Source organism: Parasteatoda tepidariorum, chromosome 3 (assembly GCF_982258835.1).
Source record: "Parasteatoda tepidariorum strain Cologne lab strain chromosome 3, Ptep-v5.0, whole genome shotgun sequence".
Classification (NCBI taxonomy): Eukaryota; Metazoa; Arthropoda; class Arachnida; order Araneae; family Theridiidae; genus Parasteatoda; species Parasteatoda tepidariorum.
The window spans coordinates 42400475-42414382 of record NC_141757.1 but is presented as its reverse complement, the minus strand read 5'-3'; the positions used below and the strand labels follow the sequence as shown (position 1 = coordinate 42414382).

The 13908-nt window shown below is 26.8% G+C and overlaps 1 protein-coding gene across 42 annotated transcripts in view; it reads right to left on the bottom strand.

Moving 5' to 3' along the window:
• The window catches only part of LOC122273570 (uncharacterized), a 109834-nt gene that overhangs the window by 13553 nt on the left and 82373 nt on the right, over positions 1 to 13908 (bottom strand). For 19 of the 42 annotated variants that reach the window (XM_087159178.1, XM_087159155.1, XM_087159156.1 and 16 more), the window contains 7 exons: positions 13405 to 13428; positions 12831 to 12854; positions 12034 to 12057; positions 11461 to 11487; positions 9915 to 9938; positions 9424 to 9447; positions 2894 to 2932 (listed from right to left, as the gene is read on the bottom strand). In XM_087159178.1, the coding sequence (XP_087015304.1) occupies positions 2894 to 2932; positions 9424 to 9447; positions 9915 to 9938; positions 11461 to 11487; positions 12034 to 12057; positions 12831 to 12854; positions 13405 to 13428 (186 nt within the window). The remainder of the gene's footprint in view (positions 1 to 2893; positions 2933 to 9423; positions 9448 to 9914; positions 9939 to 11460; positions 11488 to 12033; positions 12058 to 12830; positions 12855 to 13404; positions 13429 to 13908) is intronic. The other 23 variants (XM_087159166.1, XM_087159186.1, XM_087159163.1 and 20 more) reach the window with 14 other exon arrangements.

The following is a 13908-nucleotide window of genomic DNA, read 5'->3' as shown; positions in this document are numbered from 1 at the left end:
ATTCCTTAAAATCCACATTAAAAAACTTCAATGTAAATTCGAAACCAATTTCTAAACGTAAGAAACCTTCACACTTCTATCCTTTTTGTGAAACTGCCGGACATTGCCCTCAACAGTGCAACAATGTGACACATATAGACACACGAATACGGAAATCAAAAGCTAAAAATAGATGCTTTTTGTGCACTGGACGCAGGCACACAAAACAGAGCTGTGCTCGTAAGGAAAAGGCTTGTTGTGTGATATGCACGAAAAAGAACCATGTTTCAAATTGTAAGAACAGTGTTGATCATCCAGGTATTACGTCTACTCACAAGATCGATACTGCTACACCCAACACTGAGCATTTGCAGGAGTTTTTATAACAGGCCCGACTAGTGCTACAAGATTGATCCTTTGTCTTCTGGATTTAGATAGCCTGTCTTGTTTCATTCCTAATGATCTTGTTGATAGTTTGAAATTAACAGTTATTTCTACAAAACCATTGGAAGTGCATGGAATTGAATCTACAGCGAATGCTTCCCATATGAGACGAAAAGAAAAATTTAAACTATGGAGCATTTGGAATCAGTCTTCAGATAATATTGAAGCATTTGAAAGTTCCAATGAATACGCGTCACATCCATCTGTTCCAACTGATGTTTCACGGCTCGCATTCCAGAAAAGAATGAAACTGACACTTACGATAACTTACAAAATCCACCTATACTAGTTTCAATTGGTGCTGATTTCTACTGGCAAGTATTGATTCCTGAAGCTCCGGTTATGCTGTTAGAATCCCTTGCATTGGTTCCGTCACATTTTGGGTGGATTCTGAGTGGACCTCGATCATGCACAACAGTTTCCAATGTAGCTACTGTAAACTATCTCAACACGTTAACTCAACAAGAACCTATCAATGAAAATGTACGTTGATTCTGGGACTTAGAAACACTTGGAATCACCACTTCCCAGGATAGATAAATGTTTAAACATGATTCGACTGTTTTGAAGAACTTTCGTGACTCTCCTGGCGTCAAGCCTGGTATTTCTCGGGCATGATTACTGTACTAAAAGCGGCTTTGCCCGAGCATTTTCGGGCTCGCGTTCTGCCTCTGGAGCGGCGAAATCGAATTTTTCTCAACCAGAATATTTTCTTCCCCTTTAACCTCCTACTGTTCACAAATTGAGTGGTGTATAAGCTGTCATCGTAAATAACTCATTGCGCTAGAGGATTTCTGTTTCAATAGATGTGAATTGCTCTCGTTTTTTGATGTTTGAACCCCCCACTCTAACCAAAAGTTTACCTTAAAAAAACAGATTATTTTTATTTCCTCCAACATTTTCGAAATAATGATTTTTTTTCTAATATTTATTGCTTAATTTATTTTAATATATCTTTGAATAATTTGAATCGCTTCGTACTTTTAAATTTCAAGTAATTTTCAAAAAGGCCATTTCATTTTACTGCAAATTGCCGCAAATTATTTCATGTATAAATACCAATGTAATTTTTAATGAACTAATTTATGAATTTTTAATATTGTTAATTTTCTATATTATTCAACTAAGTTACTAAATTAGCAAATTGCTGTTTTTTTTTTTAAATATTTTACTAGGAAAAAATTTACAATTTTCTTATCTGGCAATTCTTATTACACTCACTACTGTTTCTGTAGTGTTAAGGATTTTCTCGGCGTTTTTCTAAAAATCCCATCACTCAAAATAAGTTTTATTTTTACTTAAGTTTAATGATATTAAGAAAGTTTCACGCATAGAGGACAAAATGAAATCTTTTTCATTAGTAAATACATTTCTCATGTATATGAATGTATAAATGCAGCATGTTTCAGTAATGACAAATAAGTTTAATAATACATTCAAATTTCCTTAATAAATTATCCAAAAAATTTACAAGCTGTTAAAACTCCAAATAATTTTTTAATACTCCAAACATTTTTTTCAGCCAAACTAATAATCAAATAAATTGTAAATATTTTATGCCACTCAAATTGCAATATACATTTTAAAGAAAATGATTTTTTAAAAATACAACGGATTATTTTTTTAAATATTTAAGTAATCATTGAGAAAATACCAGTAACTCTAATAAAATGTTTAAAGGTTAGCATATTTTATATGCTTTATTTGTTGGAACACTTGCAAACAAGATTTTTTATCTAAACAAATTTTTTTTTAATTAAATTCATCATTAATTTGTTTTATAGAATAATTTTCACACCTCTCACATCATTCGGAACCCAAATAAAAGTCTGTGCAAACTCGAGTTTTATTGTAATTATAATGTTAGTAAATATTTAGGCAAACTGGAAAGCAATGGAGTTTCAGTGCGCTCAATATTCGTTAGATTTAAAAATCTATTTTTTTATCCGGAATTGAAGGGTTGTTGATAACAAGGGTGAATAAATTTTTCATTTAAAATAAAATCTTGGTAACAAATATCAAGTGCACCGAAACGATATTACTTTCCGGTCCCCCAAATATTTCATTAATTTAAAAGTTATTCAATCCAGATGGATGGAAGCAACCAACTTAAGTATTGCAGTTCTGACATTCATACTAGAATATGCATTGATTGATTGGCAGAAATCTAAAGTAGATGATTGCTTGTTAAGTTATTAAAAGAATTTTCAGAAGTTTCATTTCAAAGGGGGGTACACAAAGCGATAAACAAGCTCTTATTGTGATCTAAATATATTCTAGACTCTGCTTATCATACTAGTGTCCGTTACCTAATCACCATAACATGACCTAATGCTTTTTTTTCAGAAAATAATCTTTTTTTAAAATTTATTTCTAAAAAAAAGTAATTACAACTTTTAATAAGTTGATATTTGATAGAAGTAATGTAAAAAGTTTTAATTTTTTTATTTCAATAAATTTTTCTGCTTACTTGCATACATTCTTAGATTTTTCATTGATGAGCTAGGCGCTATAAGGAAGAAAAAAACAATATTCTATACACTATTTTAAATTTTGAAAATATTTTTTTTTGTGTGTGTAAGCATTTTCTATGTTATTTTATTGCCATACAAAAGGTGTGCATCCTTTCTTATGTAAAAGCATTTTTATGTCATTTTTATTGGTTCTAATTATTGTTAGCTTGTTTCGCAGAAAAAGGAACAGCGAGTTTTATTCAACAGTTAGGGTGAGGAAATGATGAAATCCTTTTAACACATTTTTCCGATTTCGCTGTACTATATTCTACAGACTGAAAAAATATTGCTGTTAGTTATCAACCATTATGTTTATGAGACCCCCTTTTTTACAAACGTGGCATAACTGTGATTCTATGAACCGAAACAAAAAGCTCGATATTAAATATCTTAAATCGATACTACCGAAAATTTTTGTAAAAATATGTTTATTTTTGTATATTTAAATTCTGTTACTTCGGCGTAATTTCTTTTTCTAGGTTCGTAATTTCTTTTTTTTTAGGTCCATTGCATGATCCCCTGAAATATATATTATTGTATGCCGACCAGGTGGCCGAGTTGTTAGCGTGTCTGACTGCGGAGCCATTGGCCGTGGGTTCGAATCCTGATCAGGGCATAGATGTTTCTTTCTTTCTCTCTGTATTCTATGTCCTTTCTCCTTTGTGTGAATGTGACCCGCCCTATAAACGGGTTTGTGGTTGTGTGACGTGGGCGACTCTGCTCCACCGCCGTGACTTCGTCACAGGTGCCCACTGGGTAACAAGAAGAGAGTAGCAGTTCTGGCATTACTGCGGTCAATGGAACAGTACCCAAGTTTCCGCCATTAAAAAAAAATTTAAAAAAATATCATTGTATGATCTTGTAAAAATTATTTCCCTGAATTTACCAGCAATAGACCTAACTACAAAAAATCATTATACTGAATTGGGAAATGGTATTCTTGCAACGATTCTTGTACTGATATTTATTCTCTATATGCGGAATTTTATAAGATTTCGAATTATTTTACTCCTTATTATCGATTTTACCCTGAAAATAAAATAAGAAAAATAATAATAAAAAATGCAGCTTTACTTAATAACTATTAGTGTAAATAGAAATTTATATTTTTAGTCATTTTTATAAATTGCCATAAAAACAGCGAATGATTTTTACTCAAATATTTAATAGACGAATTAAGAATATATTATCCAAATTTACTTGAAATTCAATACGAGCACTATTTAAAATGTTTTTAGAAACAGTAAAAAAATTTCAAGTACGTTTTTAACGATATTCCATTTTTAGAACAATAGTGTTTAACAAAAACTTTTTTTTAACTTAATTTCAAAGAAAAAGAGAAATAATACGGGAATTAAATTAATATCTACTGAACTGCAGTTATTTTTCGAATTTAACATTATGGAAAGTATAATCATTAATTACTTTTTTAAATTTAAAATTATCATTTACTTAATTTTATTAAATTTAAAATTGTAATTTACTTAAAAGATAAGTATGACTTATTACTAACATGCATATCAACGAATTTGTACTTTGAATTAGGAAATGAGGCAATTTAAAATGAGCACAAGTTTTTTTAAAATAAAAAAAACTTAGAGTAGCCGGAAATGTATCTGGAAAATAATAGAAATCACAAGAAACAGGAAGGAAAAATTATCAATCACAAGAATCTATTCAGCATCATCTCAGGGAACATTCCAAAAACCCCTTTCATGTTATATTTCAACTCCATCATTGTCAGAAAGCTGAGGAAAAGAAAGAGTGTTACATAACCTGAAAGTAATTATCTTATCAGAATGAAAGTCTTCTTTATCGCTTGATATTTCAGAGAAAAGTGAAAGATTGTATACAATTCAACAACGACTTCCAAAAAAGTGAATCACAAACCACAATTAATCCCTCAAATTGTTTTGACCCTCCTAGACCACCTAGACCGATAATCACCCCTTTTAACCACAAAATGAAGCAGAAGGGGGAAAGCATACCTTTTGTCCGACCCTCGACATTTTAGATAGAATCTTTCTAAATGTGCCAACCGCTTGAAGTAAGTAACTGAGAGAGAGGAGAGACGCCAAAATTGTTAAATTAGTTGATAATCATAGGGTCGTATCATAACCTTGGAAAGCTTCGGTCTCAATATTACCAACAAGCAAAACAACTGCTGAGAACAGATTTCAATCTCTTAAAAAAAAAGACTCAAATGAATCTTTGAAGACACAGTATGAAAAATGCATGTCGAATTGCATTGAACAAGGACATGTTGAAGTTTGTCCATCTGCAGATGAAACTGAAAACACCATGTACTATTTGCCACATCATGCAGTGAAAGGAAGCAGCAAGATGATATAAAGTGGAGAATCGTCTTTGATGCCTCATCATATGCTCCGGGCACGTCATCATTAAATGACTCTTTAGAAGTTGGTCTTAATCTTTTACCTGAGACTGTTGGTCTTAATCTTTTACCTGAGACTGTTGGTTGTCTTTAACGATTTCGACTGCCCTAACCTGTGATGGTAAACAAGCTTTCCTACATTTGGCTTTGCATCCAAAGGACAGATATGCAACAAGATTCTTCAGGTACAAACAAAAGAAAAGCCCTTCAAATGCAGCTACATTTACAGAAGAAGTAACTACATACAGATTGATATGATATACTGGATATGATGATGATACAAATGATGATATACTGGACGGATATCATCATTTCACAAGTCTGCTGATACATCAACACATGTCAAAATGCTCCACTTAGGTGTCAGAATAGTGCTTTCAGAATTTTGGATTCTACGAGGTCGTCAGGTCATCAATCAAGTGATTTACAAATGCTTACCTTGCAAAATGTCACTAGCATTTCGCTGCACTCAAATTGAAGCTCCTCTACCAGCTGATAGAATTAATCCAGTTACACCATTTTTCTAAACAGGATTAGATTTTACTGGCCTTGTACAAGTTCGTACTTTGAATCCTTCAGATACAGCTTACATTGCACTGTTTACCTGTGCAACGACCAGAGCAATACGACTCGAAATTTGGTGGGAGCACCTAATCGGATTAGTGAAAAATTGTCTTCGTAAATCTCTTGGTCGGGCACTATTTGTCAAAGAAAATCTATCCACAGTACTTGTAGGAATAGAAGTCGCACTTAACAGCAGAGCAATCCAAGACTTATGAAACTCTACAAACAACAAGACTTGTTGGAAATATTTTGGAAAAGATGGTCCAAAGAATATCTGCTACAACTTCGATCTTATCACCAAGTTCGCAATATTTATAACTCCTTTAACATCAGTGCAGAAGATCTTGTGCTACTACAAGAATACGTCAGACCCAGACTCATGCGGAAAAAGTCCCGAATTACCAATCTAATTAAGGGATTTGAAGGGGAAAATCGAACATGCGTCTTAAGAGTGGTTAGAAAGACTATAACTCGACCTATACAGCTGGTCATCTCACTTGAGGTCAACCAGGATAGGTAAGATATTGCGACATCAATGGACAGTTAGTTTAAATAAGCGTTCTAAATCGTCTGTCAACTCTTGTAAATATAATAACTGCATCTCTGGCTGGTTGCTAGGCAACCGAACCGATTTTCCTTCTTTTCCTTGTCATTAATATTTCGTAAATAGTGTGTATGTCAGGGGAAATAAGAGAATATAATAACTGTAAAAGCTAACAAGCACCAGTAGTAAAAGTTTTAAAATAGCTATTTTCTAAATGACAAGTTAGTTCAAATATATCTGGGGGCATGTCCGAAGACAATTGGCGCTTTCCGAGATGGTACAGATTTCAAAAAGTTCCAAAAGTTTAAATGTAGGGTAAAGGAGAAAAGCTGTTGCTTAAACAATGAATTTAATCTTAAATAAAATATTATATATATTTTTTCATTTTTGTAGTGGAAAATATTTCTAGCAATGTGCATCATCTGTATTTTTATTCTAACTGTTTCATTAAAATGAAGATTTATTTAAAATATTCATGACTAATTTTTAAAAAAAAAAAGATTAATACAGTTTAGGCAAAACAGTCAAACAAATATAGTAAATTTGTTTCACAAACTAAAGTAAAACCAATTGTGAATAAAGCACAAATAATATTTAGAAATGAGCACACTATACTTTTGTATCAAGCATCAGTGTCTAAACATTAAAAAATAATTTATGCTTAGATATCGAGGGAGGATCTTGTTTATAGAAATGTAACTATAGGATGTGAAGTTTTGTACTCCGTATTCACTTCAGACTAAATAGCACAAAGAATACCTCAACCTTCAAATTGACTTGCTCCTCAAATTTTAGAAATTTTTAAGCGAATATTGTCTTGGAATAAGAATTTTATCTGTTGCTATGTAGTCGATTTCCCTTACATAACGTTTGAAATACTTATAACATAATTATAATGTTAAGTAAAGAATTATGATGTCGTAAGGAAGCTATGAAGTAATATATTTGTACGAAAGTAGGCAGTTGAAATGTTGGTTATATTTTAGCGAATTCATGTCCTTTGCAGTGCGCTCTAGTTGAATCTTGATATATATATTTATATATATATATATATATATATATATATATATATATATATATATATATATATATATATATATATATATATATATATATATATATATATATATATATATATATATATATATATATATATATATATATATATATATATATATATGTATGTATATATATATGTATGTATGTATCTATATATATATATATATATATATATATATATATATATATATATATATATATATATATATATATATATATATATATATATATATATATATATATATATATATATGTATGTATGTATATATATATGTATGTATGTATCTATATATATATATATATATATATATATATATATATATATATATATATATACAAATTGAATTTGCACTTAGTAAAAATATAATTTAAGTTAACAAATAGATTTTAATAAATTTATTAATAATTATAACATACAATTATCTCAATGATTTCATAAAGTAGATAGTTACATTAGTTAGATATCCATAGATTTTTATCAATTTTTATTAAAGAATTCAACTATTTATATTCCGATAAAAAGACATTGCTACAAATTCTTTTAATTCAATTCATTTGATTAAAAATGATATAAGATATTTAAATAAATGTTTTAGGTGACATTTTACTACCATGTAATTAGTATATTTATAAAAAATTTAAAATAATTTATTTTATATTATATATATAAATACAGAAAAGATAAGAAGTTTTATTCACTGCGCATAAGCTACAAAGATATAGAACAAGAAAAATAATCCTCTCTACGTTTTGAACTAATCCTCTATACATGTCCAAAAGAATTGAAATTCATACAGTAAAAGATTTAAAAAATTAATATTTGCCCTGTGCTTGAGCATCTTAGTACCCCAAAAGGAATTAATTTATTTAAATTGTAACAGTCAAAAGTAGGAGAATTAGTTCCTTTGATAATCTAACTAAATACTCTAATGAGACTTCAAATAATATTTCTTAAATCATAAAATTTTAAAATAAAAGACGCAAACTATCAAGGATATTTAATTAGCATTTTATCTTTTATCTAAAACTCTGTTATTTCACTCACAAAGTTATTTTATTTAAAAACAATTTCGAATACACTTAAGGTATTGCTATTTTAATTTTTGATTTTGTATTTCATTTTAATTCTCAAGGATATAGGTTAAAGCTGCTAACATGCAAACATTTATAACGCATCATAAAATTATTGGAATTAAAATTAAAACAAAATCCACTATTAAACTTAAAACAAAAGTTCCTCATTTATCAAATGTTTTGAACGGTCATTAATCTATATTTTGTGAACTGTGATTTTTATGAAATACTTTTGCAGTTTGTAAAAATGTAATGCAAGTTAAAAAATAGATTTTAATAAATGTATTAATAATTATAACCTACAATTATCTCAATGATTTTATATAGAAGATAATTACATCAGCTGGATATCCATTGATTTTTATAAATTTTTTTTGAAGAATTGGTCTATTTATTTTTTTGATAAATAAACATTACTACTACAAATTCTTTTAACTCATTTGATTAAAACTGGGGGAAAATATTAAAATAACTTTTTTTAGTCTCATTTTAATTCCGTGTAATTAGTTTATTTATATTAAATTTAAAATCACTTCTTTTATCATATACATATATATATATATATATATATATATATATATATATATATATATATATATATATATATATATATATATATATATATATATATATATATATATATATATATATATATATATATATATATATATATATATATATATATATATATATATATATATATATATATATATATATATATATATATATATATATATATATATATATATATATATATATATATATATATATATAATATCGATGTTTTAAACTTTAATACAAATGTAAGTCCTCCAGAATTGAAACTCATATTTTAAAAATAATTTATTTACCCTGGGGTTGAGCTCCGTAGTACCCTAAAAAGAATTAATTTATATAAATTGGAATAATCAAAAGTCGAAGCATTAGTTCCTTTTATATTCTAAATATCTACTCTAATAAGACTTTAAATAATATTTCTTATATCATACACTTTTAAAATAAAAGACGCAAACTATCAAATTTAGTTCGTTAGCCTTTTATCTTTTATCTAACACTGTTAATTTACTCACAAAGTTAATTTATTAAAAGAAAAAATTAGAATACACTTAATGTATTATCATTTTAATTTTTGTTTTTTGTGTTTAAAGTCTCTTGGACATTTTAATTCCATGTAATTAGTTTATTTATATTTATTTTAAAATCACGTCACATATATATATATATATATATATATATATATATATATACAATACCGATATTTAATTTTTAACTTTAATACAAATGTAAGTCCTCCAGAATTAAAATTCGTACATTAAAAAAATTTAGAAAACTTAATATTTACCCTGTGGTTGAGCTTCGTAGTTCCCTAAAAAGAATTATAGATTGTGATAGTCAAATGCAGGAGAATTAGTTCCTTTTATATTCTTAATAAATACTCTAATAAGACTTAAAATAATGTTTCTTATATCATAAAATTTTGAAATAAAAGACGCAACCTATATGGTATATTTCGTTAGCTTTTTATCTTTATTCAAAAACACTGTTATTTTACTCACAAAGTTGTTTTATTTAAAAAAAAAAATTTAGAATATACTTAATGCATTACTATTTTAATTTTTGTTATCTTAAGTCTCTTGGACATAATTTAAAGTTTTTAACAAGCATTCATTTATAAAGCATCATAAAATGTTTGAAATTTAAATTAAAACATTATCCACTATTTATTTTCTAAAAAAGTTCCTTATTTATCGAATGTTTGGAATGATAATTAATCTATTTTTTTCACCTGTGAATCTTATGAAATACTTCAAACCGGAAAATATTTAAAGCCTCTGAAATATCATATGAAAACAACATTTCAAAAAAATAATATGATCTTTCTTTAAATAAGTAGATCCAAATTTCACCATATCTAATAATTAGCAAAAAGTTTGCAGAAATAAATTTTTTTAAATGCATAGAAGATTTCTGTATTTCAATAGCCTAGTTAAACTTGTGTACTTGAAACTAATTACATAGTTATGCCTAACCACGATTGCTTGCATTACAACTCTAAGGCTCGGATTTTTAAACAATCTGAAAAAAATTATTATATCAGATTTAATTGAATACCCGTAGGTGACATCATGCGAGTGTTATCAAACCTAAAGGACTAATCCTCTTGTAATGTCAAGTTCAAATTTACACGTCTATATCATGTAGGATGCGAAATTCTTAAACTCTGTTCTGTTTAAATTATAAAAAACACATTAGTCAATTTAATGTTTCTGTAAACTATACTTCATAGCCTGATTTATAAAAGAATAATCATAAGGTGAATATATAAAGGGGGATCTTATCGCGATCTCTGTAATCAAATAAAATAGCTCGGGTAATCTGACGAAAAATTAATATTTAGTCTGAATGAAAGCTTCAAACTTAAATTAAATAAAATGCACACTTTCTCATATCGTTAAAAAATCACTTAAAATTAGGTAGGTAGGAGTTTTATTTATAACGCACTAAAGCTGTTCAATAGCCTATTCTCGTCGGACTGGGATACTTCCTTAATAATGATTTTAAGACATTCCATCACAATCACTATCCTCAGCGGAGGGCTCCTTCACTTTAGTAGCCCAACGACCTACTCTCTCAGTGACCTAGTACTTTAAAGTAGAAGAGTTTTAAGGGAACCAATGATAAACACCCTCGGTCTCTACATAGGTTGATCCAAGTCTTCTCTACCCGCCTACTGACCACAGGAAGTGATGCAGTGTTTTATTGGGAACAATGACTTTACGGTAAGACCACTGCGGGAAAACTTACTTCGTCTGACATTCATTTCTTTAAATTAAAAATTAAACACTATTGAATACCATCTAATGTACGATTATGTATAAGACCCTTACCGCCATTTCCATTTGGGTAAAATGTTTCTGAAAAACAATTAAAAAGTCTAAAAAATTAGAGCACTCATGGAATATCTGAAGTTTATAGGTTACCAGAAGTTTAAACTTTTTAAAATTCATAAAAATATAGGTATAAATGAATAATAATGAATGATAGATATATTGAATAAGTGTTAATGATTGATTTTATAATATTTGTAAAATGTTTTGTTATTATTATAAAAAAAATTCACGTATAGTTTAAGAAAATTCTTCATCGGGAAATGATTGCTTGCTTCTGAACTATTTATGTATATTTATATTTATATATATATATATATATATATATATATATATATATATATATATATATATATATATATATATATATATATATATATATATATATATATATATATATATATATATATATATATATATATATATATATATATATATATATATATATATATATATATATATATATATATATATATATATATATATATATTAACGATATTTCAAACTTTCATAACAAATGTCCACCAGAATTAATATTCATAAATTGCAAAAATTAAAAAACTTAATATTTACCCTGTGGCTGAGCTTCGTAGTACCCTAAAAAGAATTATTAATTTATATAAATTATATCAGTCAAAAATGGGAAATTTAGTTCCTTTTACATTCTAAATAAATACTATAATAAGACTTCAAATAATATTCCTTATATCATAAAATATTAAAATAAAAGGAGCAAATTATCAAGAGTACTTCGTTAGTTTTTATCTTTTATCTAAAACACTGTTATTACACTCACAAAATTATTTTATTTAAAAAAAATGTAGAATATTTATATTTTTAGTCATGTAGAATTATGTCATGTAGAATGTAGAATGTCATGTAAGTCATGTAGAATGTAGTCATGTAGAATGTAGAATTGCTATTTTCATTTTTTTTTCTTTTGTATTTCAGTTTAAGTTTCTTGGACATAGGTTAAAGCAGCTAACATGCATTCATTTATGAAGCATCATAAAATTTCTGGAAATAAAATTAAAGCAAAATTCACTATTAAACTTCCAACAAAAGTTCCTCATTTATCAAATGTTTTGAACGGTCATTAATCTATATTTTGTTAACTGTGATTTTTATGAAATACTTTTGCAATTAGTAAAAATATAAAGCAAGTTAAAAAATAGTTTTTAATAAATGTATTAATAATTGTATCCTACAATTATCTCAACGATTTTATATAGTAGATAATTACATTAGTTGGACATGCACTGATTTTTATCATATATATATATATATATATATATTGTATGTTATTAACTTTAAAGCAAATGTAAGTCCAACAGAATTAAAACTCATATTTCAAAAAAAAAATTATTTACCCTGAGGTTGAGCTCCGTAGTATCCTAAAAAGATTTAATTTATATAAATTGTAATAGTCAAAAGTCGGAACATTAGTTCCTTTTATATTCTTAATATTTACTCCAACACGACATTAACTAATATTTCTTTTATCATACACTTTTAAAATAAAAGACGCAAACTATCAAGTGTAGTTTGTTAGCCTTTTATCTTTTATCCATCACTGGTAATTCACTCACAAAGTTATTTTATTAAAAGAAAATTTAGAATACACATAACATATTATTATTTTTATTTTTGTTTTTAATGTTTTAAGTCATTTGGACATCTTAATTCCATGTAATTAATTTATTTATAGCTAATTTAAAATAACTTCTTATATATATATATATATAAATATGCGGTATATATATATATATATATATATATATATATATATATATATATATATATATATATATATATATATATATATATATATATATATATATATATATATATATATATAATGCCGATATTTTAAACTTTAATACAAATGTAAGTCCTCCATAATTAAAATTCATACATTAAAAAATTTAAAAGATTAATATTTACCTTGTGTTTGAGCTTCGTAGTTCCCTTAAAAGAATTAGTTTATATAAATTGTGATATTAAAATGTTGGAGAATTTGCTCCTTTCATGTTCTAAATAAATACTCTAATAAGAGTTCAAATAATATTTCTTATATCATTAAATTTTAAAATAAAGGACGAAAACTATCATGCGAATTTCGTTCGCGTTTTATCTTTCATCTGAAACTCAAAAAGTTATTTTATTTTAAAAAAATTGTAATACACTTAATGAATTGCTATTTTAATTTTTGTTTCTGTATTTCAGTATAAGTTTTTTGGACATAGGTTAAAGCTGCTAACATGCATTCATTTATAAAGCATCATAAAATTTCTGGAATTAAAATCAAAGCAAAATTCACTATTAAATTTCCAACAAAAGCTAATCATTTATCAAATGCCTTGAACAGTCATTAATCGATAATTTGTTAACTGTGATTTTTATGAAATACCTTTGCAGTTAGTAAAAATATAATGCAAGTTAAAAAAT